General features: G+C 39.7%; 1 protein-coding gene across 2 annotated transcripts in view; it reads right to left on the reverse strand.

Moving 5' to 3' along the window:
- CREB1 (cAMP responsive element binding protein 1) overlaps positions 1–26,684 on the reverse strand; it is a 40,161-nt gene that overhangs the window by 10,358 nt on the left and 3,119 nt on the right. The window contains exons 2-6 of one of the 2 annotated variants that reach the window (XM_066189716.1): positions 10,802–10,923; positions 7,267–7,413; positions 5,330–5,430; positions 2,339–2,481; positions 736–918 (exon numbers count right to left, since the gene is read on the reverse strand). In XM_066189716.1, coding sequence (XP_066045813.1) covers positions 736–918; positions 2,339–2,481; positions 5,330–5,430; positions 7,267–7,413; positions 10,802–10,915 — 688 coding nt within the window. In that variant the 5' untranslated portion in view covers positions 10,916–10,923. The remainder of the gene's footprint in view (positions 1–735; positions 919–2,338; positions 2,482–5,329; positions 5,431–7,266; positions 7,414–10,801; positions 10,924–26,684) is intronic. The other variant, XM_066189717.1, reaches the window with a different exon arrangement.

Genomic DNA, 26,684 nt, shown 5'->3' on the forward strand with positions numbered 1-26,684 from the left:
TACTGATGCCTGGTAAACTCTTCACTAGTTAACTTTCAAATCAACTACTTTAGTCATAGAAGCAGGGGTACCCTTCTGTTATTTTCAATAAAAATTTTGTAATACTCCTGAATTTTCAATAAACCAAAATATGTTCCCACAACTTGTTGAAAGCAAAAGTAGCTCTGCCAAGTTGAGGGCTAGACGAAACAATCACTTAAGGCACTCTCCTAAATTGTTCCATGATTCCAAGACTCACTGATTGAGTCACTCGCTCTGTGACTAGTTACAAAAGTCACAGTAGGAAGAAATTATGACCTGCAATTGAAAAAGGGGAAAAATTACTAATAAATTAAAGTGTCCCTTTAGAAAGAATCAAACATCCTTCTCTCCTATCTTTAATGCCTGCTTTAAATTTCCTATTGTTGCACATATGGGAGAACTCAGAACTTTAAAGTGGTATTAGTTTTTGCAGAACATATAAAAATTTGTGTGGATAAAATCCAGGAAATACAGCATGGAAAAATCAAAAATAAATATATTAAACCTCAAATATCCACAATTTTACCAATCTAAAGGGAAAGGCTTCAAGAAAATATGACAAATAGCTTTGTCCAGAGTTTCAGTTTTTTTATGGACTTATCTGTGCCAAAGCTGTTAATTCTGTTTCCTGACACGTTTGAAAGAGTTAGGCTGGCAACTTACATCTGCATAGAGAAAATGTGACACAGAATGACTGGCTGTGAAGTTTCTCACCTTGTACAACAACTTGGTTGCTGGGTACAAGTATCTGCTGTCCGTCTGTGGTCTGTGCATATTGCAAAATGGTGGTGCCAGGTTGGGTTGCAGCTGCATTGGTCATCGTCAACGTCTGGAGACCTTGTACTCCATCTGTGCCATTGTTAGACAACTGTATTGCTCCTCCTTGGGTGATGGCAACTGCAGACAAGAAAAAAAAAACAACCCAGCATTTAAGACACTAATTCACTCATTAACTTACAGTATTAAACCTACATATGGAATAATACTGATCTAAGCTAAATCCTTTGAACCCTTACACACTCCCAAATCAAATACATGGCTTCAATGTACATGAAAGAAATCATCCTTTGAAAGGTTCAGTTTTCAAATGTTTGTGAGGACCAAAACCCACAGCCTAAAATACAAATTAGTTCCTCTAATAAAACAGAATCACACGGAAGGGCTACAACCCACCCCCAGGGAATATTTTTAATTTGTTAAGATTTTCTTCTTGGTTGGTTTAGGCATGTTTCTCAGTCCTTACTTTTACTTCTCATCTGAAATTCCTCTCATCTTCTGTGCTTTATGCCCTTCAGTCTCTTCTGCTGCTAGTGCTATCCATCCTGTGTTGATTCGGCTTTTTTTTTCCTTCTGATTGTGTCCCCTCTTCTCTGCAACTTTCTCAGACCCTTTCTACTGTTTTTCATTCATAAAGGTACAGTTTGGTTCAGGCAGTCTTAACTTTGCTGGTTTTTTTCCTTTCTTTTCCCTCAGTCCTGTCATGCAAGTATACTGGGACATCACCCCTTTTGTGACTCACAGAATTTCACAGTGTTCCTATATACAGACACACCAAAATCTCAAGTGTCTGCACATGCAGTTATTTTACAGCTATAATAGGAATCAGAATTAACCACATCCATTTCAATAAAATTAAGCAGGGTACAAGGCAAAGGCGTTAAGGACTAAAGAGAGATACAAAATTTTAAAGAGATTTTAAGAGACAGATGTAAACAAGTAGATCTTTCTCCCGTTTTGTATGTGTTGTATATGTCTCCTACTGTACGTGTTAGTGTGAGAGAGCATGTGGTTTTATCTTTACTGCCATATCCTCAATCATTCTTCAAGTCAAAACACTGTATCTATAAAATCGAATCAATAAAGAAAACACAGAAACATATACCTATGACATATATTAAGGCTGTTGACGTCATTAATTTTTTCAGGGCTTTCTAAAAATGTAATTGAAGACTGTAATGGTCTTTTCTAATGATGAGGTTACAGTTTTGTGAACAAGTGTTAAGGATCTGCCAAGAAAAAAAAGAAACTTCTGAATTCCCCCATCTAGTTCCTGAAGTGAAGAAGATTATAATAGCATTATGGTTTTGTCTCAGGATGCATTAGCTGCACCAAATGGCAAGCAGTCCCAGAATGTTAATTGAGCCTTTCAAACACTTATAATAGAAATGTGTTTAAAAGGCCTGGTTAACAGTCAAAACAAAGCCATCTTTTTTTCACCTCCTGCTTTGTCCTAGTCCAAACAACAGTTATAGAAATAATAGTTCTTCATCTTCTCATCCCCACTTACTAGCACCACTGAGAAATTCAGACTACATACTGTACTGCCCACTGCTGGTTTGGTAAATGGGAGTTGGCACCGTAACAGTGGCGATGGCAGGTGCTGCTGTTTCCTCTTCAGACTTTTCTTCTTCGATCCTTGGCACTCCTGGGGCGTCTGAGGACAAGTCATTCAAAATTTTTCTGGCAAAGACAGTGTGTTGTAGAGATTTTAATAAAAATAGGGGGGAAAAATAGTCTATCTGATACACAGTGCTGGGGAAAACTGTGAAGTGCAGCAAGCCAGCAAGGAAAATATGAGTGGAGAAGGAAAACCACACACTATCTTCAAACTTATTGGAGAGGATTGTTCAAAATGCCAAGCACTGATGGGCAAGGGAGCCAGCATAGAACAGCTGTGCTTCTGAAAACCCACGATACAGCTACTACAACCTTCCCTTTTTTTCTTCAGGGCATGCTTCTCTCATCCATTTTTATTTGTTTCCTGCTTTTAGCTATATAAACATTTGAAAAAGAAAGTCAGAACCTGTCTCCTCACCTACACTGGGGGAAGTGCTCCATTTCAAAGACTATAAACACCTCAGCCAGAGAGCTGAATACCAAGGGAGTTAGCAGAAATGCCTGCAGAGAGCCAGCAGTTCATAATTTAACACCTGCCTGGGAGACAATACCCAGTGTTTAAGAACAGTCTCGCAGTTATGTTCACAGGTGCCCTGCCAGAGAGAATTCATGGGTAAAGGAAAGAACAGATTGTTTCATTATTTCCATGAGCTGATTATCCAAAGTCAAAACTTCTAAAACATCACTGCTACAAGTCCCACTGAATATGACGGTAGACTGACCACAGCAGTCATTGCAATTTGCATCACTGAGATCAAACACTGTCCTTCCTCAGAGGACTGTCAAGCCCTTTCCACTGCTGGCATATTCTATTCTGTCACTGCAAAATACAGTAAATGACCTTGGGTGAATGTAATGCCCTTAGGTAACGGGCAATATTTTTTGTAATTCTCCTCCTATGTTTTCCAGTGGATTGGCACTGGACTCAGTGGGATGAAGCAAAAACAGCTGTAGACCCCAAGTTCTAAGACAACACTACTTTCTTGTACAAGCCTCCTAAGGCTGTGGGAGCCAAACACCTGTATGAAGCTATCTGGGGAGGGCAGTCATTCTGTTTAGCAGCTTGACATAGCTTTGCTGTTGCTGTTTTGACTTTGTGCACATGCAAGAAACCCCAGCAGTGCACAACACTGTGCGAAGAACCACCTGGGCAAATAAAAAATTCCCATCCAAAGAGTTTGCAATCTAGGTGTTAGACCAGAAACTAGTGAATGAAACCGATGAAAAAATATGGAGAGAGCAGGGATGATGAAGAACAAAATCCAAGGAGATAAAAATACCACTTTTTATGCTCATGTCATTATGACATCGTGGTTAAAACCTACCTTTGCCATCATAAAGATGGATTTAAGGTAAATGATAAGGTGGCAGCTTTACGAATATGGGAGCTATGAATTGACATGGAATACGTGATGTACTTTAGTAGCAGAATCACAGAGGAGTTTTTGTGGAAGAGGTATAGTTTTCAATTCCGTGAACATACCTGCACCTATCCTGTTTCTGGGGCCAGTTACAATACAGCAGGTTGAATAACACCAGCTGTGAAGTCACTAAAGACAGCAGTGGTCTGGCTCAACCTTTCTGGCCTAACCAGCACCAGCCCAGAGTCTGTGCTGCATAGAGAAGTTTTACAGCTACCAAGTGTTGCTGCATCACCACGATCTGGTTTGAAGACAGAGGCTGTGCTGTGGCAGCAGTGCATGCAAAGGAGTCCATCTCAATGAGAAGTCAACATGCACAAGCACCCTCTTCTCAGTTTTGCTGTTTGTTTACTTAGCTCTGTTTTCTCACCATATTCAGCCACTCTTCCATATATAGTAAAATCAAGTGTCTTGCTGCAGAAGCAGACTGAAGGGAATCTGTGGCAGCCTTGAAGCTAACACTGCTCCTCACAAATAAAAATATTTTCCCAGATCTATAATGGCTAGGGATCTCCAGCAATGATTTTCACTATCTGGCAGAACAGTCTTGAAGGCTGCTAGACAAGGAAGACAATAATCTCCCAAGTACTAAAAAAGTATAACGGTTGAGATATGCTCAGGCCTACAGCCCAGCTTCTATTTCCAAGGCTATGCTCATAAAGGAAAAAGGAGCATCTGAATTTTCTACAGCAGCAGGAACTAACAGGTCACTTAAAACCTACTGAACCCCAGAGCTGTTCCTTAATGCTATTTAGCATATTTTAAGAATGAAAATGGGTTTTAGTACAGACACAAAAGGCTGTACAAAGGCTTAATTAATAAATTAACACAACACACCACGTGAAGGGGAACCTCAGCTGGTTCTGCCAGAGGTATTTACCATGAGAAATAGAGACTAAATGCCTTTCACTATATTCAACTCATACACTGACTTAAACTTTAAACACAAACTATTTTGCTCAAGCAGAAATTCTCTCTGAGCTGTGGAACATTACAACTTCCTTAAGTCTCATGGGAGAAAGAAATTAAGTTGGATTACTGCTAGGATTTCAACAATAATGAAAACCAGTAGAGTTGATTTTTTTGCAGACTACAGATTACACAGAAGTTGCTTTTTGCAAAGCTTCAGTGTGTTTTGTGTATTGAGTATTCATTAAAGCTATTTCTAAGGCATCTATCACAATGATACCTCAATTTTCTGAAATGTGGCAATTAGCATGTTCTCAGCTCACTTTTGTCTTAAGTGAGTGCAACTGCTGAGGTTTCTTCCTCCTCCTCCTATTTGCTTATCTCTTTACATCCTATTCCACGGACATATTCCATATTCCAATTCCAAGACATTATAGAAGAGAGATTTCTCTCAAATCTCTCTTAAAGGTAAAAGGTTAGAAGGTAAATCTGAAAGTAATAAAAATACAATCCCACTGTTTATATCTCCATGAGAACACACGCATCCATCAAGCAAGATGCTTCTGCTTTAACCTCCATACCTGTAGGAGGGTCGTCTGGACAAAATTTCTCTTCGTTTCTGTGAGTCTGTGACACTGTCTACTGATTCCTGTGAATCTTCACTTTCTGCTATAGTGGAGATCTGTAAATAAGAACAGCAGTCAAATTTAACAAGACACTTCCAATGCCTTTATTTTAAGGAAATGTTGACATCCTGTGAAAAACACCACAATGCAAGTATTCTATCCAGACAATGAACAGAAAGTTACTGCTTAGTAATAGATCCAGGAAAGAATGACCATGGTCAGTGATCTACCCATCAGAATGTTCTTTATAATTTAAATATTCCAATAAGAAAACATAAACATCAATACCATACAGTTTTTGCCTTCCATGATATTTTGTTTTCATCCATTGCAAGGAAACAAAGATTATTTTAGTAAAATTTAGGTAAAGAATAAGTAAACCAAATTAAGGTAGCAGAAACATTTGGAAACAAAGAATAAAATACTGGAAAACATCAAATTATAAATAATGAAGTAGATATGTTACAGAGAGACTGCCTTTTATGGGGGAAATTACCAGGAAAATGTCATTCATGAAGATATTAAAAATAATGTAGTGCTGCAATTCTGAATATCTGCACTAAAAGAAGGAAAATGTTTATGCAGGAAAGCTAAAACAAAAATAATATTAAAATAATTTAGATATTTTCAAAATCAAATTTGCATGACAAAATATAAAAAAGGTAATGATGCTAATGTGATAAACAGAGCTCACATCCTGACAATTTATGCACTGTAGAGAAGATTCCAAAAGGCTCAAAAATCTTGCTGGCACCCACATCTCACAATCGTCAGAGAGAAGGCCTGAATATGTCCAAGGCTGACTATGAACTGTTGGGCTCTGAAAATCAAAACCTGATGGATCTGCACCAAACCAGGTGAATTCCAAGCATGGCTTCATTGTCAGTCTCTTATCTTCTACCTCCAGGGCAGCAACTTGTGCACTTATCTCAAAACAGCTCACCTCTGTCAGATTAAAACTCTAAACTTTTGACTACAATGGGTGAGGATAGTAGAGCCTGCCACAAACTCAGCACTGAAGCTGAGAAGGAAAAAATAAAGATTATTAACAGAATGGCCTAGTTTTAAACTATGCATGCCTTATTTTTTAAAATAATATCCAGTTGAATATCTGTATCAAAAAGTCACAATACCTACTTTTTGAAATTAAACATTTTTTGAGCTCATTGTTCTAACAGCAAACGAATAATATACAGTCCTTGCCCTGTGTAGCTGCTGTACACCAGATAACTTCTGCATTCAGTAACACTGAACTTCAAGTGAATAAAAAGCAAGTTAGAGGTTTAAAAGATTTCAGACTACTTGTCTCCTCTATCTTCAGGCTGTCTCACCATATTGCATTACCTGTCTTGCTTTACAGAAAAGAAAAGGCTAAGACTTTACAAAGCGCACAACACTCAACCAGCACATTTTAAAACCATTTCTATGTAAGGACTGATAGGTTTATTTTAAGAACCAGTAACATGCAGAGACCTTTTTTGTAAACCAATGCAAATATTTCTTATGGAGCAAAGACTCATTCTAGAATACCGGCCTCATTAATTAGTAAAAATTACATTATAAAAAAAAATTTCATCCTTTTGTTTGCTTCAGAATAGTATGAACTCTTACTCAAAAATCTATGGAAATACAGTAGAGAGAAAAAGTAGAGTAATACCGTAAGAAAAACCATAAAGCTGTTAAACTCACCAAACAAACTCTAGAGGGAAATGAAACTAAGCAATGTTTGATAATGAAAAGTGGTTAAGCCAGAACAGAAAAGAAGTCAGAGTAGCAAATACTGTACAGATTTGCAAAAACACAACCCAGGACACAAATACGTTAAAAACAGTGCAATGACAGGCCTATTTCAAAGGCCCAATTCACATATTAGGAATTTCTTCAGTCAGTACCTGTACTGTCTGGACCTGTGGAGACTGAATAACTGATGGCTGGGCAGCCTGAATTACTCCATGCACTTGAACCGTCTGCCCATTGGGCAGCTGAACTAAGGTCACCGTGGGTGCAGAAGATGTTGCGTGAGCTGCTGGCATAGATACCTGCAAAGAAGAGACAGTGAGCACAAATTAGGTTACCGCAAAATTTCCTCTGTTCAGTATTTGCTTTAGTCAAAGAACTGTCTCTTCTAGACCCCAGTCAGATGACCCAAATGTTTCAGTGTATATATATAAAGCCCCCTGAACTGCATGAGCCCAAGACCTGACCTACTTCACAAAATAACCTAAAGCAGAATTTCTGCAGGCTCAAACATAATTTGTAAAATCTCTGACCAGAATAAGAAAAACACAACTGCCTCTATTTTGAGGTAACCTGATACAAACACATCATTACCTTTCACTTACTTCACTTGGATACTGCTCAGACTAGGGTGTACTCCTACAGACACTGCTGAGTCAGAGGCAGAAACATATGGGAGTGGAGCTATTTTTGCTCTCACTCAGGAAAACGCAAAGAGTTTGCCAGATGTAAGAACTTAACACTTTTAGGGAATCATACCTTTCACTTTCTACAGATTAAGCCATATGAGTGAGTAGCTGGCAAAGTGCATGTAAATGAAGAAAACTGACCATGCATTCTGAGAGAAAAACCCCATGACTTTGCAGTGGAAATAAGTATTTTGTAGGCAGTCATGGTGATTATTGTGTAACAGGTCAACACAAACTCTAGTTTCAAAAATCATTTCTATGAGGAAAAATTGCCCATGTTTTAAACACAACTGTGTTTCTCCGGCACAGACCTGCAGGCATGGCACATTATGGCTCGGGCTTTGGGGACAGCAGTAGCCACACAAAGCTGCTCATGCCACACGGGGCAGTCTCACGCCGGTGGCCACAGGATCTACTCTGGGTAGCTGAAGTGCCATGTACCAAGGCTGCTCCATGGCTGGGCCAACGCCCAGTGCACATGCAGAACTCCCAACTGCCTGCTGACACAATGCCTGTGTTTGGGGCTGGGGGCTCCTGAAAGGCTGCAGGGTGCCAGGGCCGCTGTGCCAGCACCCCCTGCCCTCAGCGTGTCCCTCGCACATGGCATGGCCCTCAGGGAAGGACTGCAGGCGAGCATGAGCTGCTCCGGCAGGCCTCAGCCAGGTCATGGGTCACTGACTCGCCAGCTTTCTTCTAGTCACCCAAATTCGGAAAAACTAACAAACTTCCAGGGTTCAACAGCATTTTAAAAAAATTTGATCCACATAGGTGCAGTGCAAGGGCTGCACTGCTGTCCTATCTAATCTCAAAGGGCTGCCAGGTACTGGATACAGAGGGAAATCCTCTGCTGTCCCTGTGAACATGTGGTTCTCAAAAAGCTGCAGTAGCTGATCTCTGAATTTCCATAAATATCCACCACTTACAATGAAATCTTGCTTAACAACAAAATTAAAGGGAATTACACGTAGAACTCTTTCCTCCACAGATGTCTTTCCCTAATCCACCAATTTGCATTTGCTTTTACCTTCCTTTTTCAGGAAAGCAGCTGCAGCATTACATGGTGCTACTTAACTCACATCTGAGAGAAACCCGGGCTGAGATTAACATGAGAGCACTTTCCTCTGGCAAATTATATTTCTTTACCAAGCGACCTTTCTTAATAATGCATGTCTGACTAAACAGTCCTTGGCAATGACAGCAAAGCTGATCAACTGGAGGCCACTGTGGTTGGATTAAGCCCACAGCAGAGTGTAACTTCCGCACATGTCTCTGACTCATACCTTGTGGAACTGGGACGAGTTTCCTTTTGACTCTGAAAACTACCCTGAGCTCACTAAAAACGCAGCAGTTAAACTAAGCTTGCAAGAGGGGTGACCTTACAAGAGATAATACAAGAGATAATGGAAGAATTAAATTGATATAGTTATTTAGATTTGGCTAGGCCTCTGAGGGCCGTCCCTAATGCCAAACACTGCCACTTCACTTATTAAAAATATCATAGTAACATAACACTGATGTGAACAACACAAGGAATTATGTTTAGACAGCTTTATCACCTCCACAAACTCTGTACAGGCGGGGGAAAAACCAAGGTGCAAATAATAAAGTGAATGACAACAAGGTGGTTCATGTGGATTTTAACCATACCTGTATAGTGTTTTCTTACTTGGAAAAAAGTCTCATTCAAGCACTGGGGTAATAATGTCAGAGTAAAGTGCATTCTACCCACTACACACTTGTAAGTTCAGCTCCCTGGAGGTTAATATGTTAGCACATAAATGTAAAACATTCTTGATTCTCTGGACTAAACCTTAAAGCACATCAAGTGAGCAGCACTTAACTGGTTTTGCAGGAGAAATAAACTACTTCCACTCAGTTCACAACGAAGTGTTATTCACACCACCTACATCCTGTGCCTAAGTTAGAGAGTGAGAAAACTGCCCAAAGAGGCAAGCTGGTGCAGGGCAGCTGGTGGCTTGTAAATTCACACAACAGCTTCACCCAACCAAATCACCCTGTGCATTTAAACAGCTCCAATTCCTACACTATCACTTGAATGGAAGTGTATGGACTACAGAGGGTAGGACTTGTTTGGAAGTCTTTGGACCACCAAAAGGTGCAATGACTTTAAAAAGACAGTAATCATTTATAAAATGCTAAGTGATTTAATACTTGTGCCACTTAAAAGACACTCAATTCCATAAACTATGAGATCAAAACCACCTGTTCGTTCTTTGCAGACTACAATTACTTTTCCAATTAAATGGTTACAGAAGAGAGCCAAACAGATTCTGCAGTCATTTATACAACGGGGTTGCTTCTGCCAACCACCAGTGTATTCAAAAATGAAACCCAGTTCCAAAATCAGAGATGCAGCTGGGATTGTGTTTCTTGTCTCTCCAAAATAATTTGGGGACAACAAATGATCTACTTCTGTGTCTCTAACTCACCAACAATTCTGTGAAACTCTGGAGACAACAAGCTAACACGAGCTGTCAAGTGCCAGATTGTTCCACTTGATTATAATGCTCATAATATTAATCCCATCAGATAAAATGTTGTATTTGCTACATATTTATCTACATATTCAGATTGTTTTCTTCAGAATTAAACTGACTACTACAGACAAGTTTTTAACAGAAAACACAGTAACAAGGCAATCCAGTCAATATAGAAAAGACAGTAGATTACACGTATTGAAATGAATATCTTTAAGTGGTATGGCTGTGGTAAAGAATGCTAGAAATATTTTCATTCATTACGGTGTTAACATTACACAATTTACACACATACAGTTCTTCAGAACTGACACAGCCTAACGTGATGGGAAGTCAAAAATCTCTGCTGCTTTAAAAATGTGAAGACAAATATTAAAAGAACGATACATCACACGTGTTTCAGAACGGTATCAATAGAATCTTCTCTCAGGCCCGTGAGCAGACATTATTCCTCTCAGAATATTAACCACAAGTAAAACTATTACACCATATGATTTTTATACCTGGGCTAACGTTGCAATCTGTGGTTGTGCCTGTACTGTCATCTGTTGGGTTTCTGCCTCTGTACCGGCTGCATCTCCACTCTGCTGGTTCTCTGCTCCAGATTCCATGGTCATTTAGTTACCTACAATCACAATATTTGTTGTAAGTCTGGGTTGGTATGCAAGTCCATTACTCTTGGTGGATCTGGCAGTAATCACTGCAGCTGAATTCCCATTACTACATACTGTTTTAATTTACTTATTAAATGTTGCCAAACTGTTAGTATTCAGGCAAATTCTTTTCATGCCAGGTGTTCGCCTCAGGTTGATTTTTCTGTGTACAATGTTTCTGAAAAACAAGTCCAGTCTCCTCCAACAATGAGAACAGAAAAAATGCATTTTGCTCATCCTAAAAAACCGGAGCAATTGCACTCGGATGACCTAGCACCTCTGCAATTTGGAATAAAGACCTGTCAGGAAGGGTAATCCTTCAGTGCCATGGTGACAACATGTCCTGTTACAGCCCTCCCTCTCCCCCCAGCTGCAATCTGCAGATATCCAATAGCAATTGTTTCTGTGCTGGGCACTCAGTTCTCAGTCATCTTTGCCTGAGCTAAATATGCAACATCTCCATGCAAGTTCTTTCCATCACCACACTGTGTATGGCTCCATGTCACAGCAACTTAGCCTGTTCCATCCAGTAATTTTAAAGCCAGTATACAAAATGATGGAAGCCATTTCTAGTTGAACTTTACCACAAACGTTTTTATATTTAGAGATACACATTAGTTTGCCATGACCTAAGTTTTTCATGATATACAGCTCCTAATACACTGATATTTCTAAATACTAACTGAGCAAACCTAGATCACCAGAACATACAACTCTATAAAAAGAGGTTGCATAACTTCCAAACCCATGCACGTAGGCAGAGTGCAATGCCTGTTAAATTCTGCACTGATCTGAGAAAATCACTTTTCAGTTCTTAAGTACTAATATAAAAGTATTTGATACAAAAAAGAACTTCAAAAATACAAGGAAATTATATAGCAATGCTACTGTATTATATAGAACTCCAAATACCAAATATTAAGAATGGGCATTACCTCCATAGCCACAACACTTACTCTGTGCGCCACCCTGTGCGGCCCAATCTATTCAAGCCTCTGGCTACCCTCGGGCAGCACGCCTCTCTTCAGAGCGGGTCCAAAACAACCACCAGAGCTTATCTGCTTTGGGAAGGGTCCTGGAAGCAGAGGATGCTCACAGCACAAGAAAGGTGGAATGAAGTAGAAATACCCTCTCCTTCCCCACACCCCTGAGGAAAAGACTTAGAAACATCAATACAGGTAGTGGTACCATGTCCACACTCCAGACATTTCATTTTAAATACGGGGTCAGGGAAACTTCCATTTCAATGCAAACTATACCTCAATGTTACAGGAAAGAGAATACCTTTTATACTGCCTAAAACAGCCACACTTCAACCCTGAATATGAGATGTCTTACAGTAAGCGACCGATAATCAAGAAAGATAAAACAGCTTTTCACAGTGGTAGCTACATCCTACATCTAAAGAAAGCAAGTCTGTATATAAATCAAAATCTGTCTATTTGCTATTGGAAGTGACCATTGAAATGAGCTTGTGTGTGTCAACACTGAAATGTAAAGTATCAAACATTTAGTTCTAACATCAGTAAAGAAGGAAAAGAATTAAACTTGATTTTCCTTGAAAATTACAATAAAAGAAAACATACAATGTTTTTTTTTTAGAAAGCAAATTAAATTATTCTAAGCAGTGGAATTTTGTTATGCTTCTCTCTCTAGCAAAGATTTCTATGCTACAAACCAAGTCTTTCCCATGTTCCATTTCATATTTCAAAAAGCACACCAGAACACCCATGCACTATTAGTATTTGCAATACACATTACCAAACAGCTTTTAAAGACTTAGTTACAATAGTTTAAGTGGTTCTCTATCCCAACTTTAACACACGTCATATTTTAACACTTAGTCCTCCATGCTATATGCTCATTTTTCTTTTGAGTATACTGTATTTTGAGAACTACAACCCAGACTATCATAGGTTTTCCTCTCATTTTTACCATTTCCATTACCATTTTACTATTTGTCCAAGAAAAGCAAATCAACAACTTTTTCCCAATTCTATGCACGTATCATGGTGACTCCAGCCGAAAGACCACCTCATCAGAACCAATTCAGCAGCAGATCTTTTACATGAGCAGCACCTCCCAGCCAAGTCCCTCCAAAGAACTTTAAAACACAACTTCCCAGCTACAAATCCAAGTAAATTGCAAAACTAATAATACTTTTGTTTGCTGATAGCAATCATGACTCCAGCATGGAGTCAATTTGGATTAGAAACGGATGAAATGTGCAAGTATCAGGTACTTAGCACTGTTCACAAAGGTAAATTAGTTGCCAAATTCCTGCTGATAAATGCAATGTTCTCCTAGGAAGAATTTCCAATCCTCTCATACGCTATTTAGCAAAGGTTCTGTGCTTTCACAGGCTTGGCTTCCACACTTGCATCATCTTTGGCATATGTAATCAGCAAAAGGATTAACTGTTTGAGACACTTCCTCTTCTACAACACCAACATTTCAGAAATCAAATTCTTACCATGAATTGCAAACACCTAAAAGGATCTTCCTCATTTCATAACATAAGAACCAAGCAATGCAGGAAACTGCCTTCAAGATTTACATCCTGACACATGCAGTTTAAGTGAGTTTCCAACGACCTGTAGTTTTTTGATAGGCTCTCAGTCTCATGTTATTTACAGGTTCTAAGGACTCTGGTTCAATTTAGCTTGCAGTTATACACCACAGTATTTGAATTCTAACAACTTCACTACTACCTTTTACAGTAATTTGTGAGAAAAAAAGAGGAATCAGATTTTTGAGCATCAAGGCACCATATTCCAGAGACACTGGTCACTACATTGTTTAATGTTTGGGTATGATTAAGATTGCCAAGATGCACAGAACCATGCATGCACAACATAAACACTAAGTTGTGTGTATGGGTAAGGCCATGATGGCTGAAATCAAGGCTGTCAATTCCTACTCTTGCAATTTACAGTGTAACAGATGAAAATATGTTTGGTTTGAAACCTTAACCTCCCAACACACATAAATGAATGCCAATCTATACATCTCCTTTCTAAGCTTTTGTACCCCTAGTCTAGACAAGCTTTGCTGATGTGTATCCCAGCATTTTTCTCTTCTTGTGGGTGCCACCCCCTCCTTTTCCTCCTCCTGTCCTGTTCACAGTGGCCCACCCTGCTCCCTGACACTGATTTCTCTGGCAGGCACCACACCAGAACTTCTTAACTGAAGACAGAGGTCTGAAAAGTGTCCTAGTGGGGAACAAGTCTCCAGAGCATGGACAACATATGGGAGCCAAGGGAGCACACTTCTCATTTTTCCTTGCTTCCAGGCTACTTTCCAGCTTGTCACCCACACACATAAACTTTGAGAAAAGATTAGTAACTGCAGTATTGAACCAAGTGTTCTAAATGAAACCAACTGAAGACAACAGCTATTAACAATCAAAGTTGGAAAACCTGAGACTGCTTGCCTAAAACATCCTGGGTATGAACTCTGAACACCAGAAAGCTGATGGGACTACCTGGTTAGAGATGGTTTAACTCGTGATTTTTGTGGTATACAGCTTTCTCAATTAGTTCAAAAGTGGAAGCAGTATTATATTTACTAATGCTTTTTATTAATAACTTACTTAGTAATGATCTCAAACTCTGGAAGCAAAGAGCCAAACAGTGAAATACTCAGCTGACAGATGGACATTTATTTTAGCTAAATCAAGATGGGCAGAAAGAAGTTCAGCAGAGGATAACTAACTGTCCCAGCTGAATTTACACTATCACTACAGAAGACAGATGCTACTAAAAACAAACAGTTGCAGAATGCAAATGAACTACACACACTGCAGAAAAATCCAAATAAACCTTTCTCCTTAGTTGCATAAACCTGGAAGGGGCACTTAGCTAAGGACTACTGCAGAGACATCACTTCAGATTTCTCCTTGACGTGCATTTATGAAAAGAAAAGCTAGAGAGTTAGACTGCAATAATAAGAAACAGGGTAATCTTTAATTACTATATTTGTGTAGCTGGACCCTAGATCAGCTGGATTACAGTGCAGAGGTTGGGAGCCTGTATTAAAAATGGGTACTGTGGAATTTTGGTATTCAGAGAAAGCAACTATTTAGGGCAAAGAAAACCTGTTTTATGAAGAGACTAGACGGATTTTTATTATTTATCCCAGAAAGAAGGAAAATGCTTAAAACCCTCAAAAATACATTTAAATTATTAACAGGGTAAGTAAATTAGAAACATGCACTGTCTGATTATCAAACCAGCAAAATTTAAAGATGTTAAAGTATAAAAATGAAAAATTAAAAAAATATATATTAAAAATATGAAAGTTGATGCTTCATGTACTGCATAAGCAAAGCAATGATGCTACTGATGACAATACATTTATTAGGAATTAAACATGGGTTAGACAGGCACCTGGGTAAAAAGAATATCCAAGAGTATGTTGAATTAGTACAGTTTTTTCATGCCAAAAAAAGTGCTGAACCAAAAGGAAGACAAAAACCTAATGAGTCAGGATTTAAACTGATTTCTAATCTTAAAAAATTCAAATAAATGCTCTTATGAGGGGGGAAGATTATATCCCACGTATTTTTTGCAGGTTCCAGTAGTCTTTTGAGGTACCTACCGATCTTCACTATCTTGAAGACAGGATGCTGAACAAGGTGCTACAGTAATGCTAACTCCTGTAATCCCTGTTAATTATAGTGAGCATCAGTTGTGTATTCAGAGCATGAGCTGTTGGTTACCTCCTCTCCCACCTGCCTAGAACCGGGATAAAATATAATTGTCTTCCAACAGGTCTCATCCCACCTTCTTCACTTTTTAGTATCCTCCCCTTGGTATGTCTGTGGTCTGCCTGCTCTGTTTTGCTTCCCTACATCTTTTTCCAACTCCTGTCTGATTCACCCCCACGAATTTTAGCACATCTCCTAAAGATTAGGCTCTGCTCTTTGGTTTCCCCTTGCCCACACAAGCCGCGGAGCTTTCCTACTCTGCACACAGGCTGCTTCTCGTCTCCCAAGGCAGACTGGAGAAAAAAAAGATGGAGATCCTTTCCCAAACACTGTGAAATCCAAGAACCAAAGTACCACTCTGTGGCTGTTAGAACAGATAAAACTTTCCATCCCCTTTTATATGCAAAAGTCCTTAATACCCCACAGCTTTCCATGTTTTTCAGCTGGACAGCTGGCACAGTAAAACACGCCACCTCTCCCCAGAAGCCCTTTTTCTCTCTCTTTATTAGCATAGTGGTGGCAATTCACTGCCAGAAGTTCAAGCTTACACCGACAGTTACTGCTCGTACGATATAACTGCACCTCCAGGAAACACAGTTCGCTTTACACTGTCCCACCTGCTCCCCAACAAGCACAGCTTCACCAAGTGAGGAATACTCCTCTGACTTCTGGATTTGTTTTATTGAAGTATACACACAGATGTTGAAGAAAAACAACTGTCTCCAGAAACAGTGCAGAGCAGAGACCCAACACCCATGCCCATTCTGAGCCTGACTTGCGTGTACCATACCCAGTCATCTGCTCACCCAACACCTTCAGAGGTCACTCGACTGCCACATGAGGCTCCTGATTCAGGGCATTATCCAGTCACCCAGATGCTCATGGCAGTGAAGGACCAGAGCAGCTGAGGGAAGGGATATTGAGGCAATGCCTGTTTCTCAAGCCCTGTATTCACAGCAATGCTAGTACAATTGTTCAGGAAGCAAGCACAGCTCCAGTATCTGAAGTTCAGGAATTTGACTCATTCTGTATTTAATGCATGTGGCTTTATAAAGCCACAGATCCACCATGAAAGCACTGAGAAGATCATCAAACACCACTGTTTCTACATTTCCAGCATAAGCACTAAGAACATTGACCTGCAATCTGTAAACATTTCCACTGTCACCTTGCAGAGTGGCGGGCCTTTCAGCCACAGCTCAACAGCCACTTTATGAACTCCATTCAGCAGCTGCCAGACTGAAAATGTTCAGAGGAAAATAATTTTATTTACAGCTAACACATGGGACTTCAAATAACCAGTAATAAATACTTAACAGGACAAGACAGACCCGTAATTATCTCTCTTTGTCACTAATGACTATAGTGGGTTGGCACAAGAATTGCAATTTATACCACAGCTTCTTTGTCATCCCAAGCTGGCAGTGCCACTGCTCCTGGATACTTGCTCCCTGTGTCCTCTCCCTTGGGTGACCAGCCTGTGTGTGTCACGCTGTGAACACAACCTACGTTTGCTCCTTCATCTGAAATCTGCCTTTTACTGCTCCACAGAATGGGTTCTCCACAAAGCCATTTGATGATCACACCAAGTTCTGGGTCAGGGAAGCCCAAAGGCCAGGCAAACCAAGTGGAAGTGGAAAAAAAAAGAATGGCCGCAACAACCACCACCACTAAAAATGTCAAAAATGATGAAGAGTCTTCAGCTTGTGTTCTGCAAATAATCTGCAATAAAGTAATCAGTCAGGCAAACTGAAGAAAAAAAAAAAGCTGGAAAAATTCTTCTTGTGACTGAAGTTAAAGTATTTAATCTTGAACATACAAGAAAAATTTAATCTCACTGTAAAAATATCTCGCACAAAGCAGAATCATTCCACCAACAGAATGTAATACCTGTAGTCCCACCCTCTGTCTTCATCAATGTGACACTCAGAGCAGTGTCTAAAAACTCTCCGCTGACTGAATATAGCCTATAACAGCCACTGCAAGAGATGTGAACAAGGTAGTATTTTCATACAGGATACAGAAGAAATGCAACCAGGACTCTTAATTAGAATTAACAAACTTTTCTGGCTCATGACTTTTTAAACAAAACTCTTGTTACACTTCTAAAGTCAGTGAAAATTTCTTACACTTAACAGATTTAGACATATGAGTGATAAAAAGTATTGGAAATTATCTGTGTTGCATGCTCAACCTCCGTTATACTAAAGAAAATATGGCAGTAGATTTTAAATCAAGGGCAGAAAACCAAAAATGTAATCTCACGGCTACAGTGGTGAGCACCCAAACCAGCAATCTCCTCTAGATTTTTTTCCTCTGTTAGCATCACTCAAGCAAGCTGACATTTACCAGGCAGTAGGCCTAGTGAATCAGTAGACACAGGTAAGGGGTACGAGTGAAAGCTGCTTAAACACTCTTCACTGCTGTATCCTCCAGATTTGACTTTGCACTCCTGGTATTGTACTAGTATCCAGTGTTTCCGCCTTCAAGCTTTTCAAAAGGAAAAAAGGCTCTGGCAGCTATTAACTGCAATTTGGTTCTTGTATCACAAATTACAGGAAAAAATACAAAAGCATCCAGCAAGTATTTGGTACCCACACATAATTTAATTCAAGTTTAACCTATAGTGCCTTTTTTTTTTTTGTTCAACAGAAATAGTAAATAAATAAATAAATAAATAAATAGCCCTCACCCCTTTTTACTGATCTTATCTATAGGCCTTGAGCAGTGCCAAGTAGAAGCACCCAAGGGGAGACACCAGAACAAGCATTTCCTAAGGCATTAACAGTGAAAAGCAAACAAATGACTCTCCACTGTCTTATCCCCTCCCAGTTCAGAAATGCCCCCAAAATACTGCCAGATGTCACTTCGACAAAACATCAAAACAAATCCCAGGAAGGTTACAAAGTCATTAGGTAACTATTATTATTGAAAACATAATCCATAAATATGTTCTATTTATAAATGCTCTGTCCTCCTATTGAAGGCACTTAGGGTATTAAAAGACTAATTCACATGCTTCAAGTCTGTGATCCTCAACACGCAGAACGGAGTTGTGATAACTATTTATGAACACCTTCATTAGTGCAGTGAAAAAAACCCAAACCCACCAGAAGATATCTGCAAACTGAATTTTAGAGAAGCAAGACATTTTAAAAAATGTCCTAGCCAACATATTCAATGTATTCAGAGACTTCTGAGAACTCTGGCCATTTTGTTGTTCTTAACACACTCATTGCCAATATCATATTTGTGAGTTTCAGTTACTTACAGACTGACTGCACTTTACTACAGCTTAGCATCCGTTCTCTGACATTATTTGTAGGACATAAAACTCACCTAATTTTCAATCTACGCAGATTTCTTACAACTCCTACCAACTGTAAAAGCGTTCCTTTCTCAAAAATGATACCACGTGAAATTGCCAAAATACATGCCTCTTTTCTCCCTGTGACTGCTGAAAGCACTGTGGCTCACCTCATCACATGTAGCTGGTTACTTAATAAAATCCATCACAACATTGTTTCTGAACAGTATCATTCGTAGGCAGATATCTTTAATGCAATAGAAAATACGGCACCACATGATTTTTTTATCACGCTGTTGGTGAGCTAATGCTCCTGGTGAATACACAACTCCAGGAACAGGCTCTTTGCAATTGGTACAGGCCCAGCCAGCCAATAATGAGCACTGCCACTTGTGACAGCTTTAATTTCTGGCCCTAATCAAATTCTCATTTTACCTTTGACTGAAAGAGCTGTGGCAGGAGAAGCAAGGGATCCACGATTCCATGGGATTTGAAGCTGACCTCAGCCCAAAGAGGGCCGCTACCTGACGCCAGCCACTTCTCATGTTTGCCCTTTTCACTCCAGTGCTGAACTATGACTGCACAGCAGTGTGATGGCACTTTTTATTTAAGAAGGATGACACGATTACATCTGTAGTATGACGAGTGAGGGAGTTCTGCTCAGCCCAGGGTGAAAGCTTGCTGGATGGAAACAGCACCCATCGAAGAGCCTATTAATGCAGCCTGACCCCAGGCAACAGGAGTACAGAGGTGGGTAAAATAAACTAACACCTTTTCTGCTAAGGAGGCCCTGTGCCTGAGCTGGTACACCCTGCTCTTAGCACGGGCTGACAGCTTGGGCTCAGCACCACACTGAAGCTGCTCTACAACCTCTCATAAGGAGGCAGGCTGTACCTGGCTGACACAGTGAGCAATTCAGAAATAGTTCTCTCCTATCACCCAGATATCTAGATAAGCCAAATAAATAATTTACCCTGCTGTACTGGTCAACCAGCAGAACATTTTGAGCCACTTCCTTTCACAGCAAACACTGGCATGTGAAGGCATTCCAGCAGAAGAGCTAAGGCAGCCCAGAGTGACAGAAAGGAGAGAGGACTGCCACTGCAATAATTAAAGGAGTATTCAGAGCAGAAAATGATGCCAAGTTAGCAAGGCTAAGATCCATCTAAAAGAAGGTGCATGTATTCCTTTTTTCCACTGGATAGAGCAGTCAGCACTTGAGATTTCCACCACCTGACCTGTCAGAGTCATTCAGATGAATATTATATTATATTAGTTCTCCTCTACATGAATGTCTATGTTTTATGGTCTTTTACCGCCTCACCATTCATTCTGGCAGATCTTTAAGAACCACCTAAATGCTGCATGACATATTTTGACAACCTTCTCATACGTTGTAAGGATCTCTGTCCACTTGCCAAGCGACCTTTAAACATTCCAGGTCTGAGGCATCAGCTGGAAGAACTGTTGCAATTCCAACCCTGGGGCAGCCTGCAACTCTGTAGGGAGAGCCTCTACACATTTTTATTAAATAAAGGGTTATCTCTGAGGTGAGGGAACTACTGAAACTTGTTCTCAGCAAACAACTACAGAAGCAATGACTGACTGCTCAGCCGAGTCACTCTCCTACAGTGAAGAACTTCAACAACTAAGATGCTGTTGTTAGGACAAGGGTATTTAAATATATGACTGCCTCCTGCACAGGCTGCACTCCATGGATGTGCCAGGGAAATCCACTGGCTCAGTCACTGGGTCCGTGACAAACGCTGATGTGACCAAAGCTAAAGCTACTTTGAAACTACATAGATCACCCAGCTCCCTTTTGGTGCTCTGAGCAAATCAGGAAAAACTCATAAAAAATACAACATGTGGTAATCTCCGCCCTGTAACAGAAAAAGAAATCACCTCCATATAGGTGTTTCCTTAACTGTATTAATTAAAATAACATGCCAGGTATGATTTAATGGAATAATGTGATGAAGCCAGAGAACCACATCAACATGTTTACTATTACCTAAAATCTTTTTATTCCAAAGAAATGTTTTTAGTCTTTTTTAATTTTACAGTGTGAAAATATTAATAGACACAGGCAATTTATCAGAACAGAGTACTGTAAGACTGGACTGAAGGCTCCTAGAGATCACACTGATTAAATATGACATTCTAAAGTAATCTGAATGTAAATTTATATTCTGAAATTTGAATCTTCTGGGAAGTCCCAGATATTCAGAGGACTTTCCCCTTAATAAAGTAGATGTTTCCTTTTCCACCCTAAAATGAAGGAGAGCAACTGTCAGTATTTTAAGTTCTTTGTATGGTCTGAAATGTTAAATTAGAGACCTGAATTTTATAATCCATTTGTAATAATAATAATAATAATCATCATCATCATCCTGAGGTTTAAATAATGTAGGCCACATCAGCAAAATACTGTACACTGAAAAGGGGCAGATACTGGAATCCCAAAATGACATGTACCACACTTGTTTTCCCATCATTCTTCTGTTGCAGAGAACTATCAAATCAGTTGGGGAATTTAGGGCAAGCATGAACTCTCAGGTATTTACAAGCTGCACAGTTCAACTTAACATGAGAATTTTAGGTAGAACCTGTGACCCCTGATATTTTGTCTGTTGGTGAGAAGGGACAGCTCCATGGCTAATGTTTCTAACCCATTTCTGAATGTCAGTGTCTAAAGCATCAATTAATAAAAAATGTCACTTCAGATATTTATGCTTCAAGCTTGACAGACACAAACTATTTAAACAAGCTGTACTCATTCTGATTGATGCTTGGAACTTACGTGGTATTTCTAGAGTTCAACCCATAGTATAAAAGCATGAAGTTATATAACTTGGTAAATATTGGAAAGTCTGTTTAAAAAAAACCCAAACAAAACACTTCTCTGGAGTTCAGAAAGAAAACACAACAAAATGGATGTTTCAGACCAATGCTTTCACTGTTTTATTATTAGGTATCTTTAGAAATGGTCACCTGAAAGTAAGACTGAGTTATACATACAAAGCTGACAATTACCAAATAACAATTCAAATCCCTGAAAACAAAACCCCAAATAAACCACCAAAAAACCGCTTATCGTTAAAAGCAGCATAATTTGGGGGTTTTCTATGACTTAATAGCTTTGTTTCATTTTGAACAGGCAGTGTAAAATTTTTTTGCTTCAGTGCCCTCTGGGAAGTGAAAACCTTTGAATTCCTTCTGAGGTTGGAGCGCTAGAGTAGAGTATGCCCAAGAAAAACAGCACTTCCTTACAAACCTTGGCCTTGTTAAATTTCTGAATGCATCCTATTCACAATTAATTGCAACATTAAAACCAAAAGATCTAGGTCTTAAACCACAGCTTAGACTTGGAAATACTTTTAAATCCTAAAATTGCTTTGGCTTTACTAGTTTTATTGAAAACATCATTGCTTGGTCAATTAGCACTAGTTTTGAAGCATCATCAGACTATGTTGCTTAATGAACCAAAATTAAATCTATGACCCAGCCTCTCTCTTAAAAACCAAATGAAATGCAACAGTGACCAAACTTTATAGTAAAATAACTTTGACTAACGTTATCAACCAAGTGGATTCTAGTTTATCTTTCAGGTATTTTTAAAATTTGCCTGAGCAGTGCAGGAGAGCCTTTTAAAGGAGAAAGGCCACTCATGCCTGCCAGGCAGATCTACGCTGCAAAAGCATCATCTCCAAAGGAAGAATAATGTTTCTCAAATACTTAACTGGAGTTTAAGGCCTCCATTACCTGTGAGCAACATGACTCTTCCTGGAACAGGGGTGTGATTTGCTGGTAATGCTGAAGGTTTGCAATGACCCAGAGTAAGCAACGGGAGCCACTGATGAACCAGAAAGGGCAAGAAAAAGAATCCACATTTTATATCAATGTGTTGCACACAAAAAAAAATCTCCATTTTGCTTTCTGCAACTACAGTCTTGCAAGCATTTCTGCTGGCAGCACTTCCAGCCCAGGCTCTGGTTTCCTCTAAATTCTTTCTTATTTACACCTTTACACTTGTCTGTGAAGCTGTCTAGTAAATGGGACAGGGCAACCAATTTGCATTACAGACAAGGAAACGCAAGTAATTTCTAGCCTGGACCAGTTCTCTGATCCAGTTCACAGGCAGTCATACTGGTGCTACCGGCACAGGAACAGGAGCAGGAACAGGGAAGGTGGAGCAGAGTCTATCCTGCTGCAGCCAGGCCTGTCAATGAGTAGATTAGATTATGGGTATAGGAGTCACAAGACTGTGGGAAGCCAACAAAGATCCTAAAAAAACACCTCCATTCTGTAATTTGATTACTGTTGTGATAAACTCTGGTTAAGAGTAGGAGGCTGGAAACAGGATTAGTATTTTTTATACAATCGACATTAGCTTTCTGAGGATTGGGCAGAGATGTATTTTTCAAACAGCTACGTTGCTGACAAAGCAGCTATTTGCAGCAGGTAACATGCTTCTTCCTCTCCCCAGTTCAGGGTAATGTGCAATGGTTACACATGCCGCATTAACTTTACACTACAACTTCCAGGCCAGTAGTTTTAGCCACCATTAATTATTTTACAATCCAGAAGACAGGCCAAGGCATTTATCAGTTTGTAGCAACAGTGACACTAAAGTGAGCTGACTGCCAAGGTGCCTTAGGCCAACTGACAGGACGTGCACCCAGGTGGTGGACCTGGACCCTTCTGGAGCTTCCTATTTCAACCTGGGCTTCATTTAAAATATGCTATTATAATTCTCCCCTGCTGACTGGGCTCCTCATAATGAAAAGCACCTAAGAGGTACACTGACCTAACCTCTTGAGAGGACTGGAATCTGCCTCTGATAAGGAGCAGTTAGTTCAATCACACAGGTATCACCAGGCTTTTGAAACAAGGACACTTTCCTCATCGTTTTTTCTTGCTGTTGTTTATTTTTCGATATACTGTGTTCTTAGCTTTCCCAGCTGTAAAGACAAACTCATGTGGCTCTGGTCACTATGGACAGTCCAACTCTTCCTTCTTTCACTCCAAGTCATGGATATGCTGCCATTCCCCAAGACAGGTCTGCTGACACAGCTCTCTGCTGTTGAATGGAGAAATTTGTGTCCCCCTCCTTCCTCCCCCTACCATCACTGCAAATCTGCACTGGTGTTTGTGCTAACAGCATCTCAATCACCAACCAATTCAGCTCACTCACGCAGGAGAAAATTATCTACTAAAAAAGCACGGTTCTCTCCTGGGTTAGTAACCTGAACTGGGTTACTATGTTTTATATACAATCAACACTACAGGCAATGTAAAAGGATGGTCCAACACCACATAACCAGGAAAAGGTGGGAGCGAGCAAGACCTCTGTCTCCTGAGAGCCACACACAATTGTATCAGCTCAGATAAAACCACAGCAACAGATTACTTTTGTTGGTTATACTGTGGCATTAGGACACAGTACCCTTTTTTACACCTTCCCTCCCTTTTTATCTCCCCGAATTTTTCTATCAGCACAAGGAAAATTTGGATGAGTTTCACAAAGAGGGCAGGGCTCCTACACCTACAGTAACGCCCTAGGCTTTTTTTTTTTTTTTTTTTTCAAGAGAAAGAGCTCACTACAACCCAGAAATGTGTAAATTTACAAATCCTGCTGATACTGTATGCTACTTGGAGCAATGGACAGGCACCAGTGAGTTTTGAGGCCAGGCCAGCTACACACAGCCAGATGATGTGTCATCAGAAAAAAAAAAAGGCAAGAAAATAATGCCTCCCATCCATTATTTAATGGGGTATTAAAGATGATGAGAGAGATTTTGCAGATGAGAAGAGATTTTGACATTCAAGCCCCAGGAAAGGTGCAAAGTAAAGTAAAATCCAACTGATACTGGAACAGCATGGAAAACTAGAGATTTAGGGTAGCACCTACAAGAAAACTGCATCTAATATTGGACCCTAAATGTCACAGGAGGTTGCAGTTTCTGAAAAGATGATTAAAATATTGCAGTAAAGAGCTGCAGTGAACAGCAACAGGCAAACTTAAAATGTGAATAAAAAAAACCGAAGTAAAGGAAGTAAAGGAAGTGCACAGAGAACTTGCTAAAAAAACATACACAAAAGGCATTTAGGACAAGTAAATAAGCAGCACAACAAGTCACTTTAATACATGATATTGAAGTTTGGGAACAGCTGTTGCTCATGTTCATTTGCTCATGGTTAGCACATGTCAGAACTTAGACTTAGCTGAATGATCCAGCTCTGTGGCAAGAAGAACCTCAGCAGGATCTGGGGTTATAAACACAGCCATAATTTAAAAAATTTTACACAGGCTGCATTTTCTCATTTAGCAGCGTAACTGCTTGAGCTGCCCTTATCTCCCTGCTCATTCCAACCCCATTCCTTCCCCTAATTATGCTGGTACAGCTACTGTGCAGCCATGCAACAATCAGGGGAGGGAGTGATGCAGGTGAAAATGAACCAGGCTCCACATCTCTCAAACCGCTGGATCATTTCCCCATCCAGTAGTCCAAGCTTTTGTGTAAGTGCAATGGAACAGACATGGAAGATGCCTTAGCCAGTATTACTACCAAAAAATGCTATGAGGAACTATGGTTTCAGTTCATCAGCCAGTAGAGAAGCTTTAAGAATTCCTGGATTTCTCAGGATACCTGCTCTTTAGTAAGTTTCGAAATCTATCTGAAAAAGTTTCTGCCTAAAGAAGAAAACACAACCCAGCATTAGTTCTACTATGTGCAGGGAAAAGGAGTTTTCCTGATAACCTCACTGACTAAACAGGCTATTACTGAACACTTAGAAGATCAGAGATTTTTACAGATCACTTTAACTCTCCCCTCCAAAAAGTGTGAAAGCATCAAGGATAGAGAATTTTATTTCAGTTTCCTGCATTAAAGTACCTTCAAAATGGTTCACTGTAAGGCTTCCTGCATCTGTCTCTCAAGTAGCCAGTGTAGTCTCCTGTCAGAAAACAACTGAAAAGTAACAAAATCCAGAAGAGCATTTGGCAGGACTCTCCTATCTGCAGAACTATTTTTCCATCTTTCACCTAATGGTCATTTTTTTTTTACAAAATATCAACCCTTTTTTACAAATATCAACTCTCACAATATTCTCAGGACAAAAATAGGAATGCTTATTATCTTAAGGATAATATCCTGTACCTCTCTGCACTCTACTCAAAAACCACTGCAAGTAACTAACAAGTATCAGTGCTGCTTTAAACTTGTGTGTGTGTACATATGTTAGGTAAACCATATATGTGCATCCAAACAGGAACGTGCTTCCTCCAAATTCTTTATCCTCTCACCTTAAAGCGGCTCTTCCAACAATGTGTTTTCTATTCCTTCCACTTGACACATAATACTATAAATCCAGCACTGCCAGACAAAAACAGCAGCAGAGAATCCTTGGCTGTTTTCAAGTGCTTTTTTTACCTGAAAGGCCAACTAGAGCCTGGCACATTTTCACCTCCTGCGCAGCTGACAAGGCTGTTCTAGAAAAAGGGAAAGCTGGAAGATGTTGTATTTGTTCTCACTCACCTTTTTTAATCGCAGTACAATCAAGTGATCTAAAAGCTTTGAAGAACAAAACAAGTATCAATGCCTTCATGCTGGGAGATGTGCATAGATCACTAATGGCAGGCTGCTCAGGTTTTTATAATCACTATGAAATATGACCTCACAGACTGCAGATGAGGCAACACAATTTTTGATTCA

Source organism: Chamaea fasciata, unplaced genomic scaffold (genome assembly GCF_029207755.1).
Source record: "Chamaea fasciata isolate MVZ Bird 193981 ecotype frontalis unplaced genomic scaffold, bChaFas1.0.hap1 SCAF_8, whole genome shotgun sequence".
Taxonomy (NCBI): domain Eukaryota; kingdom Metazoa; phylum Chordata; class Aves; order Passeriformes; family Sylviidae; genus Chamaea; species Chamaea fasciata.